Genomic DNA, 21,572 nt, shown 5'->3' on the forward strand with positions numbered 1-21,572 from the left:
GAAATCTCAACCTGGTTTTTGTGATTCCAATGTAATTAGAATGAAATGTGTTTTTTACACCTTTTTAAAGCAAGAGAGTCACACGTGTAACAAAAGTGTCTCCAGACAAGGAACCTATCGTAGACATGTCATAATGATACCCAAAACAATCTAACTATCAACTGCATTACTAAATCTCATCAATAGAATTATCTAAATCGTCCAAATATTAACCACATAAATCCACGGTTAAAAACATTGGCAAGTCCATTGTTTGTGATACCTCTTGTGCCTACCAAGGCTTGGAATTTTGTCATTTTTATCAATGTATTTCAATGAGTTTGTTATAATTATTTTGACAAATATTTCATGTGTATACTAATTTGAAATATTAAAGTTGATTTAATAATCTCTAAGAATTTCAATGCATTCCTATTTGTTGGATTCCTGTTTATTTCAATTACTAGCTGCCAAACACAATCAAAGATTCAAATGACCTTGATTTGTAATTTGGATTCCAATGCATTCCAAATACAAGCTCCCAAATGAGCCTGAAGCATCATTGCTTACACTAATTTTGAATTTCATAGGATGCCATGGCAAGTGGTAAGTATATTATATATAAAACCATAGTAATGCACTACATCAGTCCAAGCAATGAATGTGTGTCACTTATTACTAACTAATGAATACGTGACATTTATACTAACCAATGATCGTAAGACACATGGCTATCATTTAACACTAACCAAGATAGCAATAAGACTCTATTCACGTGTGTGTGTGTGTGTGTGGGTGTGTGTGTGAGGGTACTATACGTTGGTTCCATGGTCATGTCTCAATGATTCAAAATGGTTTATGCGATACGCTCCCCGTTGATTGGGGGAAACCAAAGGTCAATGATCAGAACTTATCTACTACAATTAATGTTGAAACATCCATCTCCGAGTTCGAGTTCACGTGCCGATGAAATAACTTCCAAACAGTAAAGTGAGGTTGGCCTAAGGATTAAGAATGCAAATAAAAATTACAAAAAATTAAAAATTTAAAAAAAAAATGCAGTTGCCATTGGAATCCCTCAAAATACCACCCCCCACCCTCAGCACCCGGCTTGCCCCTACATTGGAAGGTGACATTCAGAGAAAAAGTCAGATTTCTTCCCTTCTATTTTCCATCTCCCAAACAGACTAATTTTCAAAATTACTCTTTGAGGCATTTATCACTAACCATGTAAGATGACAACAATTGCCATAGGAAGTGAAGAATAAATTAAGGCAAAGCAAGAAGATGAAAATTTTTCAGATGAATCTACAGCAAAGATTGCTGTAACTCGTTTTTTTGACACACGTCCTTTGAACAAAGCTATCTATTGATCCATAATCTAATTTAATCAAAATAAAAGCCAAATCAATGATATCACGCCTCTTGATTTGACTTTTCATAGTTAGCATCAATATGTGGCGTGCTTGAGTTCATCTGCAATTTCTCAACCAGGAAGGGTCAGGATTTTTGCACTCCACAGCAGCTTACCTACCAAATACAGACGTCAGTTGCAATGCGGCAACTAAAACATTTGCTATTATTCAAATCACAAAATGGAATTTCAAGAGAATGCAAATATAACATGTCTGGGGGTACAATGGAAATCATCGCGATCTAATCTGAAACTCAGGTGGGCCCCAATACAATTAATGGTAGCCATGTCACAACCTGGAATCCAGGACTAAATTTTAGGTTGTTACAGGGTGTCTAGTCTCAACTTGTTCCCTGTGTGTTGAGTTTCAATTGGTCTGATATTTTTTGCCCAAAACCAAATGAGCGGTGGTGAGTCCAATGTTCACCATGGATTTGATCAACACATCACGGTGAGGCCCACATTGATTCCGTGAAAATGCTTTCACCATAATTATGGTGAAAACTTCTGCACTGAAACATTACCCATGTGTGTTTGTGGAGCCAAGTTCTGGTGTGGGTGGGGATATATCCACACTTGGCCCAATGTTAATTGGGCTCAAAAAATACCCACCCAAACATTCCCATGTCAGGCTAGGTTCGGGTACCTGTTGGGCAAACTCAACCCATTGAAACTCCTAGAAACAAGTTCACAACGCCAATCCCAAATAGCTAGGACAAGATATGACAATGATGCTAATCATGGTTTTAAGTACTGGTTTGGGAGTGACTCACCTGGAGCCCAAAACTAGTACAACTCACATTGACCTCATTCTGACTCATTCTAGTTTCAAAGAGAGTCGCCTGGTGTCTCGTTTCCTTGATGACCAAAACCAAGTCGACTTGGTCTCAGGTGATTCTTAGAACCATGATGATGACTGCTTTTGACTTTCCAATTAATGAACACTGGGCAAACTTTTCACATTTTAGATCATTCAATCAATATGGGTTTTTGGGCAATGGTCCATCCAAGGGGTGGCTGTCCTAATGGAAGGTTAGGATCTATGAGCACCTTCACCGATTAGTGTCCAAAAGTCGATAGACATCCCCCAACATGGTGAAGGTTAAGAAAACCCAGTTTGCCTGTTGAATTGTAGAACAGCAGATACAGAAGATAGAGTACCTGCATGATGCTCCATAGCTGTAGATGAACATCTGACATCTTCAGAACTAGGTTTGTGGATCACACTGCCAAATCTAGTCAATGCTTAGAAATGGGATTCTCCAACTTACGCTTTGCATACTCATGGGCAATGCTGATTGCACTTTTGCTGTGACGCAAAGAGAACTCTGCGAGTAGGATCTGGGATTCTTCAAGTGTCAGATCACCATGGGAACCCTGCAGATAAGTTACAAAACATTTTTATTAATTTCAAAGACTCAAGAAAATATCTTTTGCTTCTCACCGATTTGCATTCACTTCACAGGACTGGATTCGTAAGTATGAGGAAATACCATAGATACATGGTCAAGAAGAAGTTTATATCCTTCCAGAATGTAGAAGCTTGCATTTAGTGCAATTCCTCTAGAAAAATAAATAAGTTATGCCATGAGAGGTCACCGGACAATTAAATCATCACCAACTTCACTTGATTAAGACTAGATAACAATAACATTGTTTAGATATGCATTGATATGCCTTGCATCTGTTAATGACTCAATGCTATGAAAGTTTTATATAAAAGGAAGTAGTTTTGAGTATTTGAGATAAAAACATTAATTCAATTTTATGATCAATTCTACAGATTCTTATTTTGTTACTTTGACCTTAGGATTAACAGTTTGTTAGCTTGAGGTGTTGCTTGGATGTACCACCTATTTGTGAATAACTCTACCTTTGCTAAAAGTTATTTGTGAAGAAGGTTAAATGTGATTTAGATGGCTAACATAAGTTTTCTCTAGATCATCACCAAATCCGTAGGTTACATGGAACACCAGTACTTGATTTAAAAAATGTATTTCCCTCGTATAGAATACTGCTAGTCAAGTTTAGCAGGAAGGTGTTCTGGGATCTTCCCTTCAATTAGACCATCCGTTTGTGGCCATTTAACCAATACCAAGATTATTTTTTAAATTGATCATAGGAGAAAGAAAAAAACAATCAAAGATGGGCAACACATGATGGATAGAACAGATTGATGATTAGAACCTTTTGTACTTGTTTTAGACCGTCCATATTTGAAGCCACTAATATGATGGTTGGAATTGTCCGGTCAAAAAGATTGCTGATAAAAACGTGTAATCCGAACTATGGACCACATGGTGGACGGCCATTACATTTATTTTGCAATCAATCTGACCATCCATTTTGCAGTGTTGATTGGATTTAGGTGACTGTTAAGAGATGTGGCAAATCAAAGGTGCAGATTGTTAGGACGCAACAAGCTTTAAAACCGCTTGTTGGGCACGGAAGCAATCTCATATCAAATCAAACAATCAATAGAGAAAGAAAAAATCCAAGCAAACAAAGATTTTACGTGGAAAACCCTTGTGGGAAAAAATCACAGCACAAAGCAACAATCAATCCACTATAATAAAAAATTTACAAGAGATGGAACAACGTACAAATGGAAATCCTACTTTAACCCCTTCAAAACCCTTGAATTCATGCTAGCTCTATTCACCTTAATCCTAATTGTGTAATTACAAGAGTATTTATACACTTCAGTATGTAATTAGAAACAAAACCCGTACTTACGCATACCGTTTAGTCAAACCGTATATAACCTTTGGTCAGACCGGACAAAACCAACATTCCTCGGTTGGACCAAATGTTGAACCGAAATCATGCTAAACATCACACAACGAGCAAGGGGCCAAAACCAGAATTTTCAGTCGAGCCGACAGAGGCTTTGGTCGAACCGAAAATTGCCTTCTCTGTAAAAAATTAAAGGCAGTAAATCAACACAGATAAGTTCATGGATGGCTTGATGATTAGACCTTTTTTCCATATACAATCCAGACTGCTCAATTTGATCTCCATTAATAAGTGGTTAAAATCAATCACGCAAACTTATTCTTGAGTGGCATGGATAATTCAACTTGTGATCCTCATTATTAATGGTTCAGATTGATGCTTGGACCTTTTTTTCATAATCAATCTTGACCACCCATTTTATTTGCAAATGATCAGGTGGCATGGATCACCACATCAAGTTGATTCTCGATAAGAGGGGATCCAAGGAGAGGACCAAACGGTGGATGATATAGGCTGGGAATTAGACCTTTCAAAGTAATTAATCTAGACCATCAATTTTGCTAGCCATTGATTGGATGGTTAGGGATGATGATCAAAGTAATTCTTAAGCAACGTGGATAATCCAAGATGGTGGCAACATGATTGATGGTCCAGATAAACGATTTGACCTTTTCCAATGCACTTAGAATGGACTGTCTGTTTTGCTCACCATCGGCCAAACAGTTAAGATTTTCTGATCAAGATGAATCTTGACTGACATGCAGAAAAGTTCAGCCTAGATTGATTGTGGGCTTCTTCGCTCTCTTTGCAATTTGTGGGCCGCATCAAACTTTGCAGGTTTTTGCATTCTATGTGGGTTTTTGCACGCTCCACACTTTAAGGGGCATAGATTGTGCAATCTGGAGATTTCTACACTGCATACTCTACAAGATAGTTGCAAAATATATGAGTTTCTATACTCTTTAGGTGTTTCAATGCAGTTTCTGCATTCTGCAGGAGGCATCTTGTGCAATCTGCGAGTTTTTGCACTGTGCAGCGTGCATCCTGCGCAATCAACAAATTCCTACATTTCTTGTGCTTTTCTGCACTCTCCAGTCTATTGGTGCATCGTGTGCAGTCTGTGAGTTTCTACACACTACATAATGGGTACCCTGAAAACTCTTCGAGGTGCAGCTGCGCACCCTCAAGGAAGTGACGTTGCATGTTCACAGTTCACACTCTTCAAGGAAGCGAAGCTGAGGGTTAACACTTCTAAGGAAGAGAAGGGGAGGGTTCACACCTTCAAGGAAGCAAAGGTAAAGGTGTGCACCCTCAAGGAAGCAAGGGTGTAGTGCACACTCTCAAGGAGGCAAAGGTGCGACTTCGCACTATTCGACGAAGCGAAGTTGCAGGTGCATACTCCTCAAGGAAGTGAAGGTGCAGATGCACACTCTTCAAGGAAGCAAAGGTGCAGATGTGCACACTTCAAAGAAATAAAAGGTTTGGAACTTTGCACTATCAAGTAACTAAAGGTGTGGGTTCGCACTCATCAAAGAAGTGAGAGTGTGGGATAATGACTGAGCAAAAATCTGGGCGCACATTCTTTAAGAAGTCAAGTTACTAGTGCACACTCTTCGCAAGCAAAGCTGCGGGTAGGTGCAAACTCTTCAACAAGAGAAGGTGCAGGTGTCGACTCTTCAAGAAGCAAAGTGCAAGTATCAAGCAATTGCACATTGTGCCACGTGGCAGCTAGTGTATTCAATGTTTTGGAAGTTGAATCGGACTGTAAAACCGCAAGAGGATTGAAATTGTAAATTGTAATCGCAAATCATAAAATCGTAGGATTTTTATAATCTTTTACATAAAATATAGAAAATTCTGAAATTTATATTCATAAAATCTATAAATAAATAAATAAGGGATACAATTTGTTTGCAACAAAATGTCTTTTGTTAGTTGGGGGATTATAATGAGGTCATCTACATGTTTCTATTGGCCATGGGTGTCAAGTGTAACATTTAGCTATTGGGCGTCAGGCATCTCATATAGCTGAGGTTGGTGTCATGAGATTGTCCACGAAAGGAAATGGCATCAAATAGCCGTGTAGCCTGCAACACGTTTGATAACCTTGTAGCCAATGAGGCATGGGATAACCAACGTCCGGTGAGGTAGTGCCCAAAGGTTGTTGACTCCATGCAGATAATTTTAGATATTCAGGAAAACCAGGGATATTGGCTATTCCTTTCTTCCAATTTGTTAAGGCGTGCACAATATACATGATATGCATCACAAATAATGCATGCCAGTCAGCTTTCATTAATATCTAGGGAGAGATTACATTCCAGATTGTTATATTCCTGGAGAAAAACCTTTGATTAAAAGGTAAAACACTTAAACTATCCTATTACATAGCTTAGGGTTGCAATGGCCCTAATCTGTGATCCTTTGTCCTCAAGTGGTTGGAACGTTGATTGGGTTGAGGCGGAAGCTTGTGAGGGTGCAAGATCTGATTAATCCAATAAAGTCGTGATTCTCATATGCCAAAGATGAGGTGAGATCAGGTCTCACCAAGTGATTAGGTAGTGATAGGACCCTCAGGGCCAAGCACCAATGCTACAGTAGGTCTAAACGAGGCGTTGGGAATCTGGCCGAAGGTAAGACTAGAATCTCTTGTGAGATGTGCCCTTGGTCCTTAGACGAGTAGAAGGAGAGTTTCATGCCATGGCATACATGCTGCAATAGATCTGAACCATGCCGCAAAACTCAATCCTTGGGATCTTACAAGGTGGGTCTACGCCTTAGCGCAGGGCCCTATTTATGGGGTCTGGTGCAAGGACCTGTTTATGGGGTCCCTCACATGCATCGCCGCTTCCGCTGGGGATCCCTAGTCCCTACACATGGCATAGGGGCCTCCTAGTGGGGTGGAATGTTCACATAAAGTGGGGTGGGATGTTGATGTAGAGCGAGTCGTGGACACTTTCATGTCCAAGATGGATCAAAGAAGGCCCGATCGTAGGTAGAAGTCATCAAGACCGTCAAAGCCTTAAAACAGGCATATCTCACAAATTGGAATGAGTTACTCGATGTACCATATATGATTTTGGGGTAGGACGAGCTACTTTAGCCAACCAACCTAGCATAGCCGCATTGCCCACGCCGAATTTGCGAGATTCCATCAGATCAACAGTCGAATTCCCTATTTATTTCTGTTTTTACTATTTTTAGTGAGTTTTGGTTTAATTGTAACTCTTCATCCATTGGGCTTTAAGAGTTGTGTCCAACATGAAAAGTGTTTAGAAAAATTAGGAGAATAACGTGGTTAAGCCACATAGGACACTTACTATAAATAGTAAATTTATTATTTATAGTAAGTTACGAATTTTAGGGAGTTTTAGTTATAGTTTAATTCTTAAACTTATTCCAAGGCTTGGTATCCCTATTTAAAGGGTTGTAGACTTGCTTATTTCAATCATCAACAAATTTATTTCGAATATTTTAGAATTATTTCTATTTTCTTTTCCTCATGGATTCGAGATTTCTCTGTGAGGAGTCCAGAGAAGTTTCGTGGATTCGAAACAGTTATTCCCCTGAGGAAGACGTTGCTCGACCTCATCACGTTATTCCATGCGTCAATTGGCATCAGAGCGAGGACTCCCCTCAGGCCGATGGCAAACAACGAAGGTATGGATCAAAATCCTGTAGACAATGATACAGGGATTCGTTATCTTTCGGAAATAATAGAAGCTTTCCACCAAGAGAGTCAGTCCTGCAGCCCTCAACCGTGTTGTGAATGCGCTAATTCCACCCCGAGCTCAAGGCAATGCTCAACCGCCTATGGTCGTTGTACGAAACAACCCTGATTTCCGCAGAACACCGACCTATAATGGTGAATCACAGGCCACCACCGTGAACATGAGGAAGCCATTGTACACGCCAAAGATAGAGATAAATTTACAACGGCACATCTTTCGAACAAGGTGCATTGTATACCAAAAAGTCTGCAATGTGATCATCGATGTTAAGAATTCCGTGTCGAAAACAATAGTCGAAAAGCTACAACTGAAAACAGAAAAGCACCCATCTCCATACACAATTGGATGGATCAAGGAGGTCAACAAAGCAGAGATAACCGAACGATACCATATTTCATTTTCCATTGGTAAATATTATAAGGACGAAGCAATGTGTGACGTAGTTGACATGGAAGCTTATCCCATGTTACTTGGTCGACCATGGCAATATAATATTGATGTTACGCATAGAGGTCGGGATAATATATTTATATTTATTAAAGATGGTAAAAAGATTATTCTCATCCCTGTGGGAACAAAGAACCAACCCAAGACTTCTAAAGTAAAGGGACAGGCCAAACTGGATTTCGTAAAACAATCTGAGAAAACAGGAGATGGGGATGCATTAGTTGAAAAGGAAAAATATATGGAGCCTATAAACATCCAAGAGGATTTGAAACCAGTGTTGCAAGAGTTCAAGGCGATTGTGATCGATAAACTCCCTAATAAATTGTCTCTCATACAAGATATACAAAACCACATTGATCTTGTCTCAGAGGCAAGTCCGTCTAATTGCCCATATTATCAAAAAGGATGCGAGATTTTACAGACACAAGTAAAGGAACCGATCCATACTAGTCAAGTCAAGGAGAGCATGAGTACATGTATTGTATCAGTTCAAGAGCCTAATGCAAGATACAGGTAAAAAACTAATAAACATCGACGCCAGAAATTATTTGAGTATCATGAACGAAGTCCCTTGAGTAACTCGAGGACAAGTTTTTTCCAAATGGAGGGGTCTGATGTAGAACGTGTCACAGATACATTCCTAGCATGCTTGGACCAAAAGAAGGTGGAACGTAAATTGATCATAAGTTTTAATTCGGGCATCATTATGGCGCACCTGACCGAGTATCAAGAACTGAAGCAGCACGAGAACTCGAGGACGAGTTCTTTTGAAGTGGAGGGGACTGATGTAGAGCGGGTCACGGACACTTTCATGTCCAAGATGGATCAGAGAAGGTCCGATCGTAGGCAGAAGCCATAAAGACCATCAGAACCTTAAACAGGCATATCTCGCAAACCGGAATGAGTTACTCGACATACCATATATGATTTTGGGGTAGGACGAGCTACAATGAGTTTTGGTTTAATTGTAACTCTTCATCCATTGGGCTTTAGAAGTTGTCCAAAATGAGAAGTGTTTTAAAAAATTAGGAGAATAACGTGGTTAAGCCACATAGGACACTTACTATAAATAGTAAGTAACGAATTTTAGGGAGTTTTAGTTATAGTTTAATTCCTAAACTTATTCCAAAGGCTCGATATCCCTATTTAAAGTGTTGTAGACTTGCTTATTTCAATCAGCAACAAATTTATTTCGAATATTTTAGAATTATTTCTATTTTCTTTTCCTCGTAGATTCGAGATTTCTCTGTGAGGAGTCGAGAGAAGTTCTGTGGATTCGGAACAGTTATCCCCCTGAGGAAGACGGTGCTCAACCTCATAACGTTCATCCCTGCGTCAAATGTTCATGAACATTGGATCTCAATGAAGGACCTATCTTCAAAGAGGAACACAAATGAAACAACGATATCAATAGTGTATCTGAGTTGATCATGATACGATCTCTGTATAAGACGATTTTTCTAAATGAGATTGTGACTAAATTTCCGTTGGTGATAGAGGGGTTCCAATCAAAAGTTGACACTAAAGGAGGGATGAGCATTGCGGACCAAATATTATCGTGGATTGGATATAGATTGGCAATCATCCATAACCATTGGGACAACATGTGCTATGATTAGGGTTATCACTGATCGAGTTTAGGTCAGGTCCTATAGTAGTTATACCTAACCAGGCTCAGATCTCCAAGTATGGGTTCTTCCAAGTTCGATTCCAATTCTTGAAGACCTGGACCAGGATCCAATCAAATTCAGGTGCCCATCAGATTTATGGATCTAGGTTTCGAGTTCGGTCCAAGTCAAATAAAGAGCATTTACATGGTTCGTCCCACCCGATTGATGGATTAGATTGCACGCACGTGCCACTTTGACAGGTACATGGTGTGTAAACAAGCTCTCTTACATGCATGTGACTTAGAAAATTTTATTTTCTTGTTAGGATCATTAACATATAATAACTATACATAATTATACAATTAAAACAAATTGGACCTGACTTGGACTTGACTAGATTGAACCCTACCTTAATTGGGTCATCACATGGACTAGAACCAAACCTAACTAGACCCCAAGTCCAAAAGATGAGAGTTGAATCCCACCCAATTTCCTAACAGGTTCAAAGGGTGGGACCAGGACTCTATAACATGAGGTCCATTCCATCTAGTACCCATGGCTTTGAGTACCCATTGACATCCATAGCTTGGACCACCCATCAAGTAGTTTTTCCTTGGGCCCAATGCTCAGAAGGTTTAAATGGTTTTACAAGTGTTTTTTTTTTTTACTATTGATCTTTTGTTTTAACTGTTAAGATGTTTTTAATCGCGCTGGATGGAAATTCTGATGATTGAGAACCTCGTGGTTCACCACATGGTTTGCATAGGAATTGGATGAAGGGTGGACAACCATGGACAATGGAGGGGTTGGATGAACTTGGGTACATGGTTAACACGGTAACACCGGAACACAGATTTTTGATGTAGTGGGGCATATGGAAGACTATAGGGTGGTGGAGCACCTACTTTGGAAGATCGGTATCTACACTTCAATAAGCTTCAAATAGAAAATTCTTATAGTGTAGAATTCTCTAATCTTGTTTTTGTAGGAACTTGATAGTATCCATACAAAGGATCTAGGCGAGGATCCTTAGGATTAATATGTTTAAATCAAGATTTTTTTGAAAAACTTTTTATTCCATTTCATTTAGAAATTACAAATAATTAAGCTTTGAACATTAAGTTGCAGATGTTTCCACTAAGGAGGAGGAGGAGGAGGAGGGGAAGGGAACGAGGAGAAGCAAGAGGAGGACAAAAGGAGAAGAAGAGGGAGAAGAACAAAGAAAGAAAGAACAAAAGAAAAGAAGATCAATCTACCAACGGTGAGACTTAATCAAGTATAGCCCCTACAAATGCATGATTCCATGGCACCGGGCAGCTACTTGAGGCCCAAGCAATGGCACTCATCCAGCCCCCAATAATCAAAATGATACCAAGAAGAGGCTAACTTCTTCTTGACAGCCACCAAGAAGAGGTAAATCCCATCTTGATAGCCAAATGTTGGCCTGGTTGGAATCATCCATAGAGAAGACCCAATAAAGCCAATTTGATTGAACTTGAGTCCATCTGATTAAACATCAATAACAACAGCACATCAAACTACACCCACATGCTATTACACCGGTGCATGCATGAAGAATACATACAAACAGATGCATAATATATGCCACAACAAGCATCCATACATTTCCCATAAGGAAAATCCAGTCGCAACTCCGCATCGAAGTAAGGTGCAAAAACAGTTCTTACCAGCCGAGACACTCTATCACAAACTGCATGGTGCATGAGGATGCCTGCAGCAACTGAAACGTTGAAAGAGTCCACCATCCCTTTCATAGGAATGCTACAATGCAAGTCAGACAGTTCCAGGGCCTCGTCACTTATGCCACTGCAATCAGTTTATGCATAACACCATCAATTAGACATTTTTTTTTTAAAAAAAGGGGGTAGAAAATGAATAATTTCAAACAATAATCAAATGTTCAGATGCAAGCGGAAACCATAAGATGCATAAAGAAAACTTGCATTTCTAAGAAGCAATTCCTCAAGAGCTAATTAGCTTATTTAGCTTGTCCTTATAGATATAACATCCAGCACCCCGCTACCAAGTTTTGCATAAGTTTCTCAAACAGCAAATTGATTTAAGCAAACCATCAAGCATTTTTTTTCAATCAGCATTTGGTGAACTAGAAACTAGGAAGAGCAAGCCAATAACTGATCAAATATGATCCAACCCCTCAATAAAGCCAAGCAGTTGTTTGTAGCATGTGCTGCCAACACGTACCAGCACACCTATTCCATGGTCGGCCAGACTAAACAGGATGAATGGCAGATTTAAGTTTATCATGACTTTGCTTCATTGCCGGGCACAGATTTCACCATAGAGAAAAATCAACATTGCCATTTTCCTAGGCTACAGTTAAGGACAGTGAAACCATAATGCCTCTTGGCAAAGAAGGCCAGAACCCAAGTGCTAAGACTAAACCAGCCAGCCCATCTCTTGCCATCACACCAAAAAGTAAATTGGCAAAATATGTTGGCACTTTTTTATGATTGACACTTCAATATGATATCTTCTTATTGTGAGATATGAATATCACAAGAACTGGAAAAAAAATTTTAAAAAAAAGGAAGAACGAAGAAATTCTAGTGGAGAGAGGGGCATAGAAATGAGGGGACTAGAATAGCGACAATGCTCCATAGGAGTATGCACAAGGTGAACTCCGACAATCCCCCTCAAGCTGGAGCACAGACATCAATCATGTCCAACTTGCATGGAATCATCGTAAGTTGAGTCTTAGGAAGAAATCTGGTAAACCCATCTACCAACTGCTCCTTCGATCAAACATATGGAGAGAAATCTCTTTTGTTGCAATCTTCTCACGGATGAAGTGATAATTGACTTTAATGTGTTTAGTTTGCTCATGAAAAACAAGATTCATAGAAATGTGAACAGCAGCTAGATTATGAAACCTATCTTCTCAGTGTGTTGATCAGAAAACCTCAATTCTGTCAACAACTTTTTCAGCAGAAGCAATTTACAAGCCGTGCAAGCCATAGTCAATAGTTTGCCTCAACATTGGACCTAGCTATTATTGGAGTTATACGTGCCCCTTCCATGCCAATTTGACTCATTTGACTCTTTTGATGATTGGAAATAAATATAAATAAATAAATAACAAAAAAAAAAACAAAACAAAAAACAAAAAACAAAAAAACCTTGCGCATTAGTAACTCTTTTGGTGAATGGAACAAGGTCATTGGTGACCCACTTTATTATGTGCCTTTTTGTTTTAAAATTCATTTTTGCCTTTGGGGAAAGAATACAATGGACATAACAGCCCAGATGGGCTATTGAAGAGTTGAATTTCCATATTCTTCTAAAACTCTCCATGACCATCTCAAATTCTCAGTGGAGCTAGGTGAAAGTGCCCTGGTTTGTCAATTAGCGTAAGTGTTAAGTCAACAAGACAAGTGAGCCCCATAGGAAGATCATTCAAGCATCTGCCTCAACTGGATGTGGCTTCAGATCTCTACAAAGGTAAACTTAGCCTCACATCCCATGACCCAAAACACCAAGTCTATAAAACCCTTAAAAATAGTTAGAACAACATAGGGTTTAAGGTGTGAAAACTATTTTGCAAAATTAGGAAAATCTCTAAGTTTTCAGCCTTTGTCGATTTATCGATCGTGCTTCGATGAAATCAGACTCTGTTATCGATGTCCTCGAAACTCACTCGATGTTATCGAAATGAGGACTTCAGATGTTCACCAACCAAAATGAATCTTGGACTGAATTCTCGATGAATCGATGACAGGCTCGATATCATCGACTTTCGAATCCCGAGCTCATCAAAACGGCTTGATAAAATCGACAACTGTTCAGTTTGTGTCCAGTAAGCAGTTAAGGAAAACCATGTGATTTTCGATATCTCGAAGAGAGCCCCGATATCTTCGAATTTCAAATCTCGATAATATCGATGGACCTTCGATGATATCAAAATGGGATACAAAACTGACCAGCAAGTTTTTCAGGTAAATTCTTTTAAATGTTCGAGGTATCGAGAATCACTCGATGATATCGATATTCAAAGATCGATCATATCGAGACCAGGTCGAGGTCATCGAATTGGGACACAAAACTGTTCAATAAGTTTTATAGGAAAATTCCTTTAACATCGATATTCAAAATCAGATGATCTCGAGGGATGCTCGATCATATTGATGCATGTTCAGTTCCAAAGGCAAATCTGCTCTCAGGTTTTCAAATGTCGATGAATCGAACCATGGGTCGATGCTATCGGAGTTCGAAATCCGATGACATCGAAGCATGTTCGATATCCTCGATCAGTTGGCAAAAAGGTTCAAAAGCGTTTGACAGATTGAGTTTGTGTCATCGAGCGGCCATTTGACGTTATCGAGAGTATACGCTCGATGATATCGAAGCATGCTCAATGATATCGAACTCTGTCAAAAATATGACTGTTTTACTTCCGTTGAAACTTTTTACCTATTTAATGAGAGCTTGCCTGAGGTTGTTTGTAGAGAAAAATAGATAAAGCTTTTGAGTGTTTAATTCAGATCACCTACCCTAAGCCCTTTTTCTCTCATGGGAGTTCATTCCTTAATCGACCCTCATCATTGATATTCAATAGAGTGGATTGGTGAATGAACTTATGCATTCAAGGATCTTTTTAGCTACCACCTTAATGGTAAATCATTGAACTGAGATTCTTTGAATGCATAGATCGTGGTATTACTCTGTCACTCTAATGATTAATCATTTAATAGAGTAATTACCAACATAACCATGACCCAACTCGTCACCTTACATTGGAACATCATAAGTGTTCCGGATCAAGGGAGCTGAAGATTCTTCATCAACAAAGGAGGAGATCTTCATCAACGTGCTTCATGGGGCTCATCTACTTATCTGTAAGTCATTAGAGTCTAGAGACCCTGCTGATCATTCCTTTGTATAGGATTGGGTCACAGGTGATTCTCAACCCCTTCAAGCCCTCATAGGAAGCCTCCGACAGGAGAATAAGTGTGGGTGTTGTGTTGACCCTTGCTCTTGGTGAGCATAAACTTATAAGTTCATTGTGTGGATCCTTGGCCTGTGTGGCCTAAAACCCAGGTCTTGTGTGTTGACCCTTGCTCTTGGTGAGCATAAACTTTAGGTTCCTTGTATGGATCCTTGGCCTGTGTGGCCTAAAACCCGGGTGTTGTGTGTTGACCCTTGCTCCTGTGTGGGGCATAAACTTGTGTCTCATGGAGACATGTTAGGTACCTTGTGTATGTTAGGTTGTATTGGTTTGAGGTAAACCTAATTTGAAACCTCCGTTAGTGAGATCCGGTACACTCAAGGGTTAAGTGCGTCCGCCGGAAGTGGAGTAGACACTTAGTCGAACCACTATAAAAACGACTGTGTTTGGATTTGCTATTTACTTTTACTACTTGTGTGATTTCTCTGAATGTTCTCATAATGCATGCTTACATGATTACCTAGAACATCTCACACACAGTCACATCCATCATGAACTATGCTCCTCATCTTGTTTATATTTTGAATAGTCTTATGATTGGATCCTCTATTTGGCTTGGAAGCCATTAGAGTTACATTGAAGAAATCCTGATACTTGCATATTAATTCAGGATTGGGTTGATAGGTTTTAAATCATCATAAAATTTTAAAAATCCTATTCACCCCCCTCTAGGACACCTTGGCATATTCCCACTTCTACTAAAGCGGTCATTACCGCAATTTCATTTGCTATCAGAGTGGGTCTCTCTTAAGGGCTTCACCGCCTAGAGAGTGATCTTGAACTAAAGTTGGAATCATGGCAAATGGTGTAGGTCTAGAGGATACAAACGGTCAGAACAATTGCCTAGTAATACATACTACACTAAAAGTTGGTAATAGTTCAAAATCGTATCTTGATAGTGGGTGCTCCAGACACACGACCGGTGACCAAACCCAACTTTGTGAGTATGCTGATTTTGACGGTGGGTCAGTCACTTTTGGAGATGGGAGCTCCGCCAAAATTGTTGGGCAAGGAACAATAGTTGGACCAGGACTTCCCAAGATTAAAAATGTTCTGTGTAGAAGGTCTAAAACATAATCTCCTTAGTATCTCACAAATTTGCGACAAAGAACACTTCGTCACTTTTTCAAAAAACGTGTGTAGAATCTTAGATCAAACAGGAAAATCTATCATGAAAGGCTTACGCACAAGTGACAACTGCTACGTAATTGAAAGTAGCAATGAGAATGTATTGTCCATTACATGTAATATGGCTGTGAAAAGCAAGTCTAAACTATGGCACCAAAGGCTGGGTCACGTGCACTATCGAAACCTAGCAAAGCTAAGTTCAAAAGGCTTAGTAAGGGGTCTTCCCAAGATTAAAAGGGAAGAAAAGACTGTATGTGGTGATTGCCTAAAGGGTAAACAGATAAAAGTTGGACACAAAAAGACAACCCTCACAGCAACATCAAAACCTTTGGACCTGCTACGTATGGACCTAGTGGGTCCCACCAAAGTTGAAAGTCATGGCAGGAAAAGATACTTCTTGGTGGTAGTGGATGATTATTCTAGATTTACCTAGGTTGCTTTTCTTCGAGAAAAATCTGATGCTTTTGATGAATTTGTAGTCATGGCAACTCCAAAATGAGAAAGGATACTGCATAAATCGTATCAGGAGTGATCATGGTGGTGAATTTGAAAACGAATGATTTCAAAGATACTGTGATGAGAAAGGAATTCACCATGAATTCTCAGCCCCGAAAACTCTGCATCAAAATGGAGTTGTTGAAAGAAAGAATCGAGTTTTGCAAGAAATGGGCTCGGTTATGCTGAATGGAAAGGATATGGCCAAAAGCTTTTGGGCTGAAGCAGTCAATACTGCCTGCTATATAATAAATAGAGTATATTTAAGGGCAGACTTAAACAAAACACCATATGAGATATGGTATGGAAAACAACCTAGTGTGAAACACTTACATGTCTTTGGCAGTAAATGTTATATCCTGAAGGACAGAGATCACCTAGGTAAGTTTGAATCTAAAAGTGATGAGGGCATCTTTTCAGGATATGCCTTGAATAGTCATGTCTATAGGGTATACAATCTAAAAACCCTCACCATTCAAGAATCAGTTAATGTGGTAGTTAATGACCAACCTCATGAAGAAGAGTGTTCCTTGAATGAATTGGAAGATGATGTGGATTCATGCATTTTAGGTAAATCAGATAACAAAACTACCACATCTAATGAACCTCAACCATCGTCTAACATACCCATCATTAAAGATCACCCTCTAAATCAAATCATTGGAGATCCTAATGATGGTGTAAGAACTCGACGTCAAATAGAAAGTATCTATAGTCATTTCTGCTTTACCTCAAAGATTGAGCCCAAAAATATTGTGGAAGCTCTTTAAGATAAATATTGGATAAATGTTATGCAAGAAGAACTTCAACAATTTCAAAGAAATGAGGTATGGCAACTGGTTCCTAGGCCATCTGATACAAATATCATTGGAACTAAATGGATCTACAAGAATAAATCCGATGAATCTGGCGATGTGATTAGGAATAAAGCAAGATTGGTTGCTCAAGGATATTCACAGGTAGAAGGCATTGACTTTGATGAAACATTTGCTCCTGCAGCTCGTCTTGAGTCTATCAGGATTCTCATGTCAATTGCATGTGCTTTGAAATTTAAGTTGTTCCAAATGGACGTCAAAAGTGCATTTCTCAATGGAATACTTGAAGAAGAAGTCTATGAGAAACAACCTAAGGGATTTTCAGACCCCAAGTATCCTCAACATGTTTATTGATTGAGCAAGGCACTTCATGGTCTCAAACAAGCACCACGTGCTTGGTATGAACGTCTGACGCAATTTCTTCTGGACCACAAATTCTGCAGGGGTAGTGTAGATAAAACACTATTCACTCAAAAAACCAAGAATCCATTGCTCATTGCCCAGATCTATGTGGATGATATAGTCTTTGGCTCCATGTGGAAGCTACTACTCATAACTTCGCTGATCTCATGAAATCTGAATTTGAAATGAGCATGGTTGGTGAGTTGAACTTTTTCCTAGGGCTACAAGTAAAACAATTGCACAATGGGATCTTTGTATGTCAAAGTAAGTACGCAAAAGATCTAGTTAAAAGATTTGGACTTGAATCTGGTCGTACCTATCATACTCCCATGAGCACCACACTCAAACTCTCCAAAGATATAAATGGGAAAAGTGTGGATCAAGACCTGTATCGAAGTATGATAGGAAGTCTACTATATCTAACTGCAAGTCGTCCAGATATATCATTTAGTGTAGGAGCATGTGCACAATATCAGGCTGATCCCAAGGAATCTCACCTAAAAGCAGTTAAAAGAATCATCAAGTATGTGGCTGGAACAACCGTCTTCGGTCTATGGTATCCATTTGAATCATCTACCATCATTGTTGGATACTCAAACGCCGATTGGGCTAGAAATCTAGATAATTGCAAGTCAACCAGTGGCGGATGTTTCTATATTGGAAATTGTTTAATATCTTGGCAGAGCAAGAAACAGAATTCGATATCCATATCCTTGTCCATTGGCCAAGCCAAATACATTGTTGCTGGTAGTTGCTGTGCTCAACTCCTTTGGATGAAACAAATGCTACTGGATTATGGGATTGAGCAGTCAACTATGACTCTCTTCTGTGACAATACTAATGCTATCAATATTTCAAAAAATCCTGTCCAACATTCTCGGACCAAGCATATTGACATTAGACATCATTTTATCCAAGAGCTTGTTGAGGAAAAGATCATAGTGTTAGACTATGTGTCTACAAAAAATCAACTTGCTGACATACTAACTAAACTGCTAGATGCAAACCGGTTTAGCAAACTTCAGAAATCAATTGGAGTATGTGCAATCTGATGACAAGTCAAAGTCAAACATGAGTTGAATTGGCATATCTGAGGCCTATGGCCTTTTTATTTTTGTATGGTTAAACATGTACTATATTGGTATATCTTTATGTCTTAACCATATTCTGCACTTTAAGAGAAATATTTTTCAATTTTTCTCCATACTCGATGAAATCGGTCCCTTCTAACGGTTATAACTTCAACTGTCTCGATATCTGCTGGCTATTAACTGTTGATCCTTTCCAACAGTCATTGACACAGTCTTCGATATCTTTATGAGCCTACTTTCGATGAAATCGATGGGATATCGATGTCATCAACACGCTGCTATAAAAGAGAAACAAGCATCAGATTTCTCTTCTCAGCTTGTTCTTTCTCATCTCTGGTTGTTTCTCCCTATCTATACTTGTCTTCCTGGGCTCCCATCCAAGAAGAACCATGGTGAAAGGCAAAGGTAAGGATCTTACTCATTCCAAATCGTCCAAATCAAAGAATAAGCAACCAGAAACAAGTCAGTCTCGACCCAATCAGTTGGCTTGGGAACAAGTTACAATAGCCGAGCACATTGTTCTTAACAACGCTATTGAACCATTTGGAGTGGATCTCCTTTTAGAAGTTATAGGGTGACAAAATATACTCAATCTTGGTGGACCGTATCAATTTGAACTGATTCATCTGTTTTTCAATAGCTGCCATATTGTTCGTGATAATCCCCCATGTATTCGATTGGAGCTCTTGCATCACACAAAACTCATTACTCCAATCATACTTGGCCGTCTCCTACACCTAGAAGTAGCTCGAATTCCAGTGACAGAACGCAATCTAAATGGGTTAGGCGTATGGGGCAAGATAACACGAGCACCGTGTCATGGTACCACATTTCCTAGGAATGATGAAAATACTCTTCATATCAATCACCTTGGATCCTCATTCAAAATTCTTCACAGCATTTTTGGGACTAATGTGTATCCATGTGATGCAAAGGAAAGTTATCTTACTCCCTTTGTGCTCAATGTCTTATATGATGTTTATCAAGAGGTCCAAGTGTGTCTTCCAACCCTTATCCTAGGGTAGCTCATTCGTATCATCAGAGGAAACCATCGGGATACGCTGCCATTTCCCTCGCTCATATGCAAGCTTGCTCACTATGTGGGCCTCCCAGCCACGTCCGACGCTGTTCATCCGGAGGAATGGTTCGATCAAGATGCAGTCCAGCAGGCACAGCAGCTATGCCTAAATTCATCCCTTCAATCAAGTAGTCCTCCTGCACAGATGGCTGGCATAAAAAATGATCAACTCTCGTATCCGCCCATGCCATGGGGATCAAATCGTATGCCGTTGCATAGTCCTAAGTCAATCACAAATCGCCGAGACCACCAACTTGAACGTCATCTGCTAAATGGACTGGCTAGTATTGACGAGCGTCTTTACAACTGCAAAAGACGTCTTATAGCGATTGAGGACAAAATTGAAGCTCTCCAGCATACCACCCAGCAAGTAGTTGACTTGCTAACTAATGGCAAAACTCGAGCACCTTAAGTACTAAAGGAAGGATTGGTACAGCCGAGGCCAGATCTGGACGTTGCGGCTGATTTCTTTTTGAGACCGCATGTTGTTCTTATGACGGATTGAAACATTTTGGGGTTATTCATCCTCTGAAAGAAGAAAATACCTTATTTTGATGTGCCCATGGCTGGGCCGGAATTTTGGTTTGATTGTTTTGGGTTGCATGATGAAATACTGCCAAGCTTGGGCAATTTTTATTTTGAATATTTTGATGGGTGATTGATAATTTCTATATATTTGCTGCCATTTGTTCTCAATTCTTCACTGCTCTCTATGAAATGCTAGTATAAATTGCGATTACTTTCTACTGAATATCCCTTAAAGATTGAGAATTGGACTGTGATTTCTGTCGATTGAAGCTATACTGCTATTTTTTGAGAAATCATCACTCTCCTTCAACCTGGTATGCATGGATGGTTTCCATGAGTTTAGAGATGTCATTATCTGTTATGAATTGAAATATCTGGATCTCTATTGATTCTCCCATGTCTTTATGCTACAACTTCAGTTAACTAATAGTGTTATACTGCCCTTTGCCAATGACTGACAAAAAGGGGGAGAACAAATCCCACCACAGAGAAAATTGTGTGTATCTATGTATGAATGGTGGTACAGGTGTTAGGGGGAGCAGCTACGACTGAATGTCACATTCTTGTGTGTGAACTCAAATAGCCTATTTGTAAAATTGTTTAGAGTTCTTGTACACACAATTTAGGGTGTTGGTATAGATGTTGTTCTAGGATTTCAGGTGTTTTGTCACGTAATTGACAAAGGGGGAGATTGAAAGTGCGTTGGTTTGTCAATTAGCGTGAGTGTTGAGTCAGCAAGACAAGTGAGCACCATAGGAAGATCATTCAAGCTTCTGCCTCAACTGGATGTGGCTTCAAATCTCTACAAAGGTAAACTTAGCCTCACGTCCCATGACCCAAAACACTAGGTATATGAAACCCTTAAAAATAGTTATAAAAACATAGGGTTTAAGGTGTGAAAACTGTTTTGCAAAATCAGGAAAATCTCTAAGTTTCCAGCCTTTGTCGATTTATCGATCGTGCTTCGATGAAATCGGACTCTGTTATCGATGTCCTCAAAACTCACTCGATGTTATCGAAATGAGGACTTCATATGTCTACCAACCAAAATGAAACTTGGACTGAATTCTCGATGAATCAATGACAGGCTCGATATAATCGACTTTTGAATCCCGAGCTTATTGAAACGGCTCG

The 21,572-nt window shown here is 39.4% G+C and overlaps 1 protein-coding gene across 3 annotated transcripts in view; it reads right to left on the reverse strand.

The window, feature by feature from the left end:
- Window positions 1–1,224: 1,224 nt before the first annotated feature.
- LOC131219194 (uncharacterized) overlaps window positions 1,225–21,572 on the reverse strand; it is a 60,058-nt gene continuing 39,710 nt past the window's right edge. The window contains exons 4-6 of one of the 3 annotated variants that reach the window (XR_009158043.1): window positions 11,606–11,744; window positions 2,555–2,770; window positions 1,225–1,504 (exon numbers count right to left, since the gene is read on the reverse strand). Coding sequence is in view for 1 of the 3 variants with exons in the window: in XM_058214204.1 (XP_058070187.1) it covers window positions 1,466–1,509; window positions 2,665–2,770; window positions 11,606–11,744 (289 nt within the window). In the remaining 2 variants the exon portion in view is untranslated. Of the gene's footprint in view, window positions 1,510–2,554; window positions 2,771–11,605; window positions 11,745–21,572 lie in introns of all 3 variants that reach the window. The other 2 variants (XR_009158042.1, XM_058214204.1) reach the window with 2 other exon arrangements.

This window comes from Magnolia sinica, chromosome 11, assembly GCF_029962835.1.
Source record: "Magnolia sinica isolate HGM2019 chromosome 11, MsV1, whole genome shotgun sequence".
In the NCBI taxonomy this organism is placed as follows: domain Eukaryota; kingdom Viridiplantae; phylum Streptophyta; class Magnoliopsida; order Magnoliales; family Magnoliaceae; genus Magnolia; species Magnolia sinica.